Below are 10,842 nucleotides of genomic sequence, written 5' to 3'. Positions count from 1 at the left end.
GTGCGCCAGTACCGCACCGATGCGGTATGGTGATGCGTCACACGACAATACCAGCGGCTTATTGTCGTCATAATGAGCTAGAACTGTACGTTCCGCGATGGCTTCTTTCAGTTGCAGAAACGCCTGCTGATGTCGTGCACCCCACTGCCATGGAGCGTCTTTCTCAAGCAGCATGTACAGCACCTTGGCTATTGATGCTCGGTTCTGAACGAAGCGGTCATAAAATGCCAGGAGTCCTAGAAAAGACTGAAGCATGGCCCGGCTGGTCGGTTCCGGCAACTCTTTGATTGCTCTCAGTTTTTCTTCTGTTGTGTGTACTCCCGTTGCATTTATCTTATGTCCCAGAAACTTCACTTCTTCGACACCGAAATGGCACTTTGACCTTTTTAAGCGAAGCCCGGCGTTCACCAACCTGCTCAAAACTGCCTCGAGACGCTCAAGGTGCTCTGTTTTTGTGGTTCCGCCGATAATAACATCATCCAGGTAGACTCCCACGCCGGGTAGTCCTGCCAGGATTGTCTCCATGTAGCTTTGGAAAATCGCTGGTGCAGCCGAAATTCCAAAAGGCAGTCGTTTAACCCTGTATAGTTACTTAATAGTGTTAATGGTGAGCACATCTGCTGTCTCTGCTGTCACGTGGAGCTGTTGATATGCCTGAGTGAGATCCAGCGTCGAAAATATGGTGCCTCCCTGTACACTCGCCAGAAGGTCCGTTACCGTTGGCATTGGATACACCGTTGGTTTTGCAGCCGCGTTCACCGTGCTCCTATAGTCTCCGCACATCCGTATAGTGCCGTCCTTCTTTCGTACGATCACCACCGGTGTTGCCCAGTCGGAGTGCTGCGTCGGCTCGATTATGCCTTGGTTTTGGAGCATCCGCAGTTCTGCCTCCACTGCGGTTCGCATTGCGAAAGGAACCGGTCCAGCCTTTAAAAAGCGCGGGGTCGCATCTTCCTTCAGTTCCAGATGTACCGCGTGGCCCTTGTGCCCGTTTATCTCTGGATCAAAATCTTCCTCGTGTGTCAGTAACACGTCATGAAGGGTCTTGCCCTGGTCAAGCTGGTATATCCCGCTGACTCTGATATTGAGTGCCGGGAACCAGTTTCCCCCAAGCGGATTGCAGCCCGAATCAGAGGCCACGATTAGCGGGAGCAGATAGTCTTTTGACTTGTGTCGGACGCGCACTTCTGCCGACCCGAGAACTTGTAGTTGTTTTCCTGCCCATGGTCGGAGCGTGATATGTTCCTTGTTCAGTGAAAAGGCATTCTTTGGCCAGGTTTTCCTGTATGTGTCTTCCCTGATGATGGAACACGCAGCTCCGGTGTCCACTTCGAACTCCATGGGTCGTCCTTCGACTTTGAGTGAGACCATATACTTCTTCACCGACGTGGTATAATTTACGCTGTTCAGCTCGTATAAGTCTTGGGTATCCTCGTCAGCACTCGAACGTGCCGACTCATCATGACTAACCGCGTGTGTTGATCGCCGCCGTTGATTTGTTTCAGTCTTCTGGTAACACGCCCTTTCAATGTGTCCAGTCCTTCGGCAAAAATTGCAGCGTGCCGTGCGGAATCTGCATGTAGCTGCGACGTGTTGTTCGTGACAGCGATGGCATCGTTGTTCACTTGATACGAAGTCCTGTTTCTTTCGCTTGCCTAGGTTCCGGTTTTCACGTACTGTTGATTTTTGACCCTTGGTTACGGCGTTAATGGTGGTCTTTTGAGCTTTGACGTCTTTTTGCAGTCTTGCAGCGCTCTCTGCTCTCAATGCGAAATCATACGCCTTCTGGAATGTTAGGTCCGGCTCTGCAAATAGTCTTTGCTGAAGGTGTTCGTCCGCAATCCCACATACGAACCTATCCCGGAGCATCACCTCCAGTGGTAGCATTGTTGTGGACGATGCGGTGACCGGCTCATCGCCGCTCGCACTGGTGCCGGTGCTGGTGCTGGCGCTGGTGCTGGCTGTTGCGGTTGTCGGAACTCCAAAGTTGCAATCGACGGCTAGCTTCCTTAGTGCCGCAACATAATCGCTGATGGACTCGCCTGTCTCCTGGTCTCTCCGCTGAAACTTGCTTCTGCTGAAGAGCTCGAACGGCTGCGGGTCGAAATGGGTGTGCAGCATGTCCATTATGTCGTCGTAAGCCACTTCGCCAGGCTTCTTAGGTGCCACCAATGCTCGCACCGTTTCATAGGTCTTGGCGCCGCACAAGGTGAGGAGAAGTGCCCTCTTCTTTGTAATGACAGTTACCCCATTCGCTTCAAAGCAGAAGTTCAGTCGTTCTGCCCACGATGACCACCCGGCGCCGTCGAATTCTTCCAGCTTACCCTGAGTAGCTGGCATCGTGAAGACGTCCGAAGATGCGTGTTCGTTCATTCACTACCTCGTCGCCAGTGTAGAATAACCTTAGCTAGGTATACGACCTTAGCTGGGGTAATGACGAGACAGTCATTCAAAGCATCCGAAACGGTTGAGATTGTTTTTATATGTCCGTCACGAGAGCGCAGCCAGCTCTCGAGACAAACCCACGCGCTCGTGCGCAGTGCTCGCAGACTTGCCCGCCGGCCGTGTGCCGGTAGATACATAACACTATCAGCTTGGATTCTTCTGCATGTCTGTACTTCATAAGATTATGTTGTGTGTGATGCGTTAGTATATCAACAAGCGCAGAAAAGCAGTTCCAATCGTCTTATCGCTGTAGAATTGTTTTGTCGTCTTCTTCGTCGTGGTCTACTTCGTCTCGTGAACGCGTGAACCCACCGTGTTAACGCAGGGATCGCAATGTGGCCGCGGGGAAAACAGCGGCAACACTACTCCAGCACTCCGGTGCTCGGACGTCTCAGTTCACTTGGAAACAAAATAGTTCAATGGAAAACATTACGATAATTGGACGGTCCATCGGCTAGGCGGAGCACCATGAAACTGCATCAAATGTGCCGGTGGAAAACTAAGTTTGGTAGTGTTCAGGCTTCTCCATAACGTTTAATTGACGATGAAATAAGAAGAGCTGAATAGACTTTCCCGTGGAGCGATAGTCTTTTAAAAGTCGTTTTATTGTGGTTCACAGCCTGTGCGATAGAGTACAGATGAACTGCAGGAAGAAGCCTGCACACAAAAACAAACGATTTACAGAAAGACCATGCCTGACGCGGCGTAACAATTCGCATCTGTAAAAAAACAAAAAAACAAAAAAAAAACTATCATGTCTGATAACACAAAACTTTAGATGAAGGCTAGTTTTTTTTTTTTTTTTTTTTTTTGACAGTTCCTATTTAGTTTTAATTTCTTTGTGGAAGCTACAAACCCTAACAGTCGCCCGATGGTGGAATTGTTTTCTTCCGCCGTCATTGGTGTTGATGTGGAATGAATCAGTAACGCAAGCCGAGCTCGAGTTGCGGCAAAATAGACCTAGTCGGCGCTACGGGGTCGAGAAATGTCACTTCAGTAAATGGCGTCAAACCGAAACTAAAGAGGAAAGAGGGCCGGTAAAGTTATCGCTCCGCTCTTCCGGGCACGCGATTCGTCATTATCGCGACCGGCTCGCCTAAGCAAGTGGAACCTGCCGTGATAATGACGAATCGCATGTCCGGAAGGGCGGAGCAATAACTCTACCGGCGGTCTTTCTTGTTTAGTCTCGGTTTGACGCCATTTACTAAAGTGACATTTCTCGACCCCGTAGTGCCTACTGGGAATTTTTTTATCAATATTTGACGACATGGCAAGACCATTCTGTGGTCGATCTTCAATCCTCTAAATACATTATGTGCCCTCAAGTGAAAAATTAAAAAGTTAGTTTAAACATTTTAGTTAATTAGCTAACTAATTATCTAATTTCACCTTTTTTCTAGAGGCCGCCATGGCCACTAACACTTCCCCAGGGCTCAATTTATTCTATCTCACGTTCCCTTTTTTTTAAATTTGGGGCAGCTAAAAAAAAAACACCCTGAATATATACATATATATATGCGTAATTTATATATATATATATATATATATATATGGTCCGATCGAGAAAAGTAAACCCTACTATTCGGCCCGCGTAAAAAAATTACGCATCGCAGTACGCTCAAACTCCGCCAGAATGTAACCCCAGGGGTCCAAGCAAGATGCCAAAGTTGCCAGCCCGATCCTATAACTTAATCAAACGTTATAAGTGATTTACTGAAAATTTCAAATAGGAAAAAGGCCGCCGACGGAGTTTTCGAACACATGGGCCTCTATGACACCAGAAACCGAAAACAGGCAAAAATGGGCTTCATTTTCTCATTGAAATTTTCGGAAAATCACTTATAACTTTTCAATAAGGTATCGGATCGGGCAGAAACTTTGGCATCTTGCTTGGACTGCCAGGGGTACATTCTGGCGGAGTTTGAGCGTCCTGCGATGCGCAATTGTTTTACGCGGGCCGAAAAGTAAGGTTTACTTTTCTCGATCGGACCCTGTATATAACATCATAGTTTGAACGCTAACCTCATGGTTAGCGTTCAAGAGTGTATTTTGGAGTATAACAACGAAACTAAGTTTAGAACGCACTGCGGAATAACAGTTGAACATTTCCTTTAACTATTATCTGTGTATTTAAAATTTACTTTTATAGGGTGGGAGGAAAAAGTGTTCGTTCAAAAGTCAGGTGTTTGTATAGGGTCAAGAGTAGCGCCTGCACTAAGCGATATTTTCCTCGGGAAAATAGGTAGAGCTCTAGTTCAAAAATTGGAAAATCCCACCATTAAGATCTTTAGATATGTTGATGATTTTTTGGTATTTGTTGAACCCTCCGGTTGCGGAAAAACATTAGATTACGTCCTTGAAGTATTCCATGAGCTTGCCCAAGGCCTTAGGTTGACTTATGAGACCCCAAAGAGAGTCGAATTCAGTTTTTAGATCTCCTCGTTGAATTTACAATAGAACACACTTGCTGGTTGTATCATCCTAGAACATCAAAGAGCTTGCTAAACTACCAGTCAGCGAATTCGAAGCTCGTAAAAAAAGGAATAGTGTATTCCTGTTTGAAATCCGCTTTAACAAAATAATGTGTTCACACAATGGGCGTTAGCTTCACTTCCCAGATTCAAAGGATTAGGGATCCAGGATATCCAGACTCAATTATTTCATCAGCATGCGATAGTTTAATAAAACTCGTAAAGATTAGTTCCAATTTCATGCTGGAAGAACCAGTTAAAAAAGAAAAAAAAAGAAAGTTTCGGCCATTCCTTATTTTCACCGCATTTCACAGGGACTTAAAAAAATCGCGTCCAGATACGAGGTAAACGTTGTTTTTTCAGCCAAAAACGAACTAAGTAAATTATGTTCCGCTGCACGTGCACGCAGGGAGGGGGTAGCAAGGTCGGAATATAACACATGTAAGGTAGACCATGGGATAAAGTTCGTGTCGTGCGTCAAAGGCGTGGTTTACCGCATTCCCTTCTCTTGTTGGCGCTGTTATATCGGGCAGACTGGCCGGTGCTTAAACATCCGTCTAAGAGAGCACCACAGCTCCTTGAAAGGCACCGCTAATTCACATCTAGCGATGCATCGCAGATATTACGGTTGCGAACTACAGTTCGAAAACACCAGCATATTATTTCAACACCACGACCAAACAAGTCGAGAGATGGTAGAAGCCTACTACATCATGAAGAGCAACAGTTCGTGTGTGAGCCAACCTTCGGTAATATGACTCCCAGCGAGATGAAGTTTTTGGATTCAGGGTAACCCAACCTCCTGAGGAAAGAAGAAGAACACCAGTCTACAATCGGATGAAAAACAAAAAAAGAAGAAAGGGGCATATTCCACGAGGCGCCAAGCAAGCGCGCGAACATTTGACTCCATGTTTTTCATTTCATTGTCATTCTTCCTTATTTTGTAATAACGGACCAGTTGCTAGTCAGCACTTTGTCTTGTGTTCTCTTCGTCTCTGTGTCCTCGTCGCAGTCGCGCTGTGTTTCAACATGTATACGCGTCATGAGGTGAATGCTCATGAGAACGAAGCCAGCTGAGCCAACGACTTCGCTGTTACTTGTCGCAGCTGTCGCTGTGACTGTATACTGTACATTAACGCAAGACTGCTTTTTTTTTTTATAGCTGAACGACACTTCAATGAGTAATACATTAGCAATGTTTAAGAAGGTGATCATTTATTTCAGTTACTTTAAATAAGACTCTTTAGAACTCTTGGCTGGAGGTTAACAGTAGAACGCGGAAGCTCGGGTATGTTTCAACAATAATATTTTGGTGCTTTCCCACAGTGGGAGAGAGACCCGACATTCACTACGGGTTGTCATGTCCAAACTCTGCGTGGCTTTTAACGTCGCAGGGATTGGCTGAAAATTGTGCTCATACGTGGAACGCCGGGATTATCCACGCGACTCCTGACTCGAAGACCTCAGAGGCTGCGGCTTTCCGCGGAACATTAAAAGCATCAATAAATGAAGGCGCTGCTCAGGCAGCTGCGCTTCACGGACCAGACGGGACTGAATTAGAAGCCGCTCCCCGGAACCTGAAATAGAAGACCGACTCGCGGCCGCGAGCGCGGCTGCGCACTTTCACACAAAGGCCCATAGTCAAGGCCTAACCTTCGAACGCGTTTCGTTTTTGTTCTTTTCTTCGCAGCTGCTAACCCACAGACCGCCCCTCAAGTGCGTACTATCGGCTGCACTTGCTGTTTATTCTTTCTTATATTTTTACATCCACCACTTTTATTGTTCTTTCTTCTTGTGACCGTCATATGTCCCAAGAGTGAACACGTTTTTTTCTTCTTTTTTTTCAAATTGTGACGGCTATTAATAATGAACAAATGAAGCTTAACCGGACACACTTACAAGATGTAATCTGTATTAAATTGAGGCAGCCATTTTGTAACGCTAATCGAATCTCTTGCAAGAGTGCGGACCAAGGTTGGAAAAATTAGTAAATATCCAACACGTTTTCTCGTACCACAGATAACGAGCATTTCTTCATGCGGTAAAATAAATTCCCGAGTTTTTTCTCTCGCAGCATGTTTTATTATTAAATAATATTGACGCGCCCTATTTACAATTGAAAAAACGAGAACTAACGCCCGAATGGGTTTCTAATATTCCATTAGAACCACGTGGCAACATAGTGACCTTGATCATAAAGTGTCAATATTTTGTTACCATACTTCAGAACGTGTGACGATTACCTCGTGTCTTGCTTCATGTTCGTTTTGCTGACTGCCAAGGTGCGATTCAATCCCAATGTGACTTTCTAAAGGCTGTCTCTGCGTATAAGTCTTTGCAAGCAACAAACAAGTAAATGAATCATAACTACACCACTAATTTCACAGTGAATCATTTACAAAGCATTCTAATGGCCCCGTGGGGTCCTCTTTTATAAACATCCAAAAACGTTTTGATAAAATCAATTAGGTGCTTTTGTTAAGTGGTAGAAATGAGCACGTTCAGAATTTCGCACACCTGCTACTTTGTAGAAATAATACCGACTGAACAATTTTAGTAAAACAAATACGTGAAACAGGCAATATTTATTTCAAATATTCTATGTACAAAGAATACAACATTTGCGGGCAGTATAGCATGAATTGGTTTGAATATATTACAGTCGAACGAGTAATTGCGATGTATTTCTGAAACTTGATAAAATTTCTCTTTTTTAACACGAACAGAGGAACAGGGGATCCAGAATGTTTTGGATATGTATATATATAGGTATATGTAGACAACTAACGTACTCATGGACAGTTTTATGCGCGTTTGGCCTGATAATTCGTTCCTTCTTTTTTGTACTTATACCTATTTCTTTTGGTGAGGTAAATTATTCTCTTTGTGTTGCTACTTTCAAAAAGAACTAAGGAAGATTTAATGTGTGCGAAAAGTCAGAATAGTAGAAAGTGAATTAAGATGCTCTTAATGGCAAGTAAAGTGAAACATCAAATATTTTAGGCCTAAAGTTAGAGAGGTAGCAACTGTCGGCTTGAAAATGAAACGAGTAACTGCCACCAAAAAACTGTTCACCAAAAATATTCATTCAGGCCATTTATACATTTGATGGAAGTTTAAATGGAAAGCTTAATCAGGCACTCACACTAACTATACAGATTGAAGAACGGGTCATATCCTTTAGCTCCAAGTACTGTTCTAACCTCCCAAGGAATCACACCTTTTTCATGTATGATGAAAAACTCATCAGGTAACAGTTGTTATAGCCTCACAGTTCTCGCCAGGTGACCCCACTACAAATGCCAGGTCCTATGAAAACCCAATGTCCCGTCTCCCTGAGTCCACCTCTTTGTCTTCAGTAGTCCCCGACGTATAGAAACGCCTCCGCCTTCTGGTCACCTTCAGGCTCCGCTGTGGCATGCTGTAGCCTGTCCTGTTCTGGCATCGGAAGCATGGCCGTAATCTTCAGCTTCCCGTCCGCTGTCAAGTTGGACGTGATGGTCTCGACGTCGATGCCATCCGGTAGAGAGATCTCTCGTCGCGTCTCCTTGCAGGAGCCGGGCCTCTGCTTCTTGCAGTGCACCAAAAGCTTGCCCTCGATGGCCTTGACGGTAATCTCCTCCGGCTCATATTCTTGCACGTCCACTTCCATGAGCAGCTTGTTGTTCTCGTCCACTACGGTCTTGACCTCCTTGAACGCCTTCTCGAACGACGGGAAAGACCTTGCCGGAACGATGTCCCTGAAGAAGTCGTCGAAGTCGTCGTCTTCCAGCAGGCTGGATCGCATGGGAAACTGATTGAACATGGCGCTCAGTTCCCGTCGTAGGTCGTAGTTGGGCCGGCTGGCCCGCTCAAGGACTTCTTGAACATGCCGTTTCACTTCCGTCCGGTACGACTCCTGAGGAACACTCCGCAAGGAGTGGATGGGGATGACGATCTCGCTTCGTGCCATGCCGCTTGGCGTGTCCGAACAATGCCACCTCGTGCGATCCATGTCCGCTTATATGCTGGAGCTCCTCTCTGCCGGGGTAGCCGCGCCGATGTCGGAATGCGTCTGCGGGTGAAGGGGGGGGGGGGGGGGGGAGGGATGGGGGCTACGTCACGGGCGGTTGGTGAAGGACTAAGAATAGCACCGGGGTTTCGGCACCCCTGACGCACTGCGAGTGGGGAGTGTGGTTCCACCTGGTGTTTTCCAAAAGAAAGACACGCAGATATGGTGGACCCTACGAGAAACTTCGAGAACAGTGCGTCATTTCAGCCCTTGTGTTTCAACGGCAGGGATAGCGGAAGTCTCGTGGTGTCTCGTTAGAAACTTCGCTTCCAGCGCGCTGGAGGGCGGAACAGTTCTTGGGATGGTGGTGGATGGGGGTGCGTGGTCTGTAGCACACGGCACGGATCTTGATGACTCATTTGAAACGCCGACGTGCCCTCAACGTGTTCCAGAAACTTCGACGTCGCCGCGGTCCGGGTGCAACTGGTTGCGATGCAACCGGTGAGCAACCCTCAGGTGACGACGACGGGCAGGTGGAAAACGACATTAGTCATGACAATCGACCACGTGGGTTTACGACGGTTTTTTGTGAACACAACATCTGCCCAGCATTTGAACTTGATCTGCCGTAAGCTCAGGACGCCACAAATGTAGCAATTGTGCGGTTGTTGTTTTTATTATTCGGCTGATCATTGTATATGGTATCAAGCAGGACAGGAGTAAAGACACATTTTTTTTTTTTTTTATGGATGATGATGCAGAAGGAATTGTGTGTTAAAATGCTACGATGTGAGTCTGTTGTACAAGGTAAATATAATCAATACGGTGTGCCTGATAAAGTGAAGCTTGTGAAACGCGTCTGGCACGACGCAGCTCTTACCAAGGCAAGACAATGGGGCGCCCCTACTCATATTGAAGCAGAGAGATGTTAAACTCGAAGTCATGATCTCGTACTCTGCGAAGCGGGCTTGTATAATCCTGCGAAGCTGTTGGCCTTAATTACTCTACAGATTAATTTCCATTGTAATCAATATCGTTTTGTTTCCGTAGCATATCTGCAACAGCAAGGGGAAAGGCAGCTCTTTTGAAGTTTTGCAAAATTTCAATGACCTGTTTTTTTTTCTTTTTTTAGTACCCAGCATTAATCGTACAATACAAATTATTTCCACAGAATGCTGACAGGCTAAATAATAAATTTACTAGAATTCAATGAAGTATCTATCTTTAGTTCGTTTATTACTAGTGCTCATATAAACTAAAGCAATGTTTTTTCTCGTTTCGTCAGATCGTAAATTTGGTTTAACGAGGAAAAGGTTTTACGATGTAATAATTCATTGACTGCTGTAGCGGAGAAAGGGGGAGACAGTGACCAAGCGAGTGGTGGTTAGGTGTCGGGAGTTGAGCGAACATCAATCTTCAAGTTGTTTTTATTATTTTTATTTTATTTTGAATCATTTTTTCTTTTCCGTGATTATTGAAAAAAGCAGTACAAAAACAAGGAAGTATTTCAGGCATCATTAGAAGTGGCCAGTAAACAACAGGCCATCGTAAACGCTTGGAAACATAGTTTCTAATAGCGGTAGGTCGCATGCAGTACAACATAGCATTGCTAAAGTATATGATATAAGTTTGAAAGTATAGAGTATTGGAAATATTCGCAAGGGTTGAGTGCGGTAATTCCGTAGTAGTAAGTTTTAATACTTCTTTAAAATATTTTTAATACGTTGAAATAATTCTCAGATAACCGCAGGTCACTGCTATACGCAATGGTAGCGTCAATTCCTACTACCAATTCGCAGGCCATAAAATTAGAATTAGGGTTTCAGAAAAACAAAATTCACGAGATATGATAACGCAAGTTGGCGCAAAGTGTAAGAAGCTGAAAGAAGCGGTAAAAAGTACCTACATAGATGTATAATTAAACACAAATTCAGG

General features: G+C 45.2%; 1 protein-coding gene across 1 annotated transcript; it reads right to left on the bottom strand.

Annotated features, from left to right (window-relative positions):
* Window positions 1–7,486: 7,486 nt before the first annotated feature.
* Window positions 7,487–9,032, bottom strand: LOC8032365 (heat shock protein hsp-16.2). Its single transcript, XM_002409703.5, has one exon. The coding sequence runs from the start codon at window positions 8,908–8,910 to the stop codon at window positions 8,272–8,274; it is 639 nt and encodes a 212-aa protein (XP_002409747.1). The 5' UTR covers window positions 8,911–9,032; the 3' UTR covers window positions 7,487–8,271.
* Between the last annotated feature and the right edge of the window lie 1,810 nt (window positions 9,033–10,842).

Source organism: Ixodes scapularis, unplaced genomic scaffold, assembly GCF_016920785.2.
Source record: "Ixodes scapularis isolate PalLabHiFi unplaced genomic scaffold, ASM1692078v2 PGA_scaffold3__209_contigs__length_174095766, whole genome shotgun sequence".
Lineage (NCBI taxonomy): Eukaryota > Metazoa > Arthropoda > Arachnida > Ixodida > Ixodidae > Ixodes > Ixodes scapularis.
This window is presented reverse-complemented; position numbering and strand designations above follow the sequence as displayed.

Excerpts from the sequence above, each read along its gene's own strand:
- LOC8032365 (XM_002409703.5), bottom strand. The coding sequence starts at position 8,910 with ATGGATCGCACGAGGTGGCATTGTTCGGACACGCCAAGCGGCATGGCA.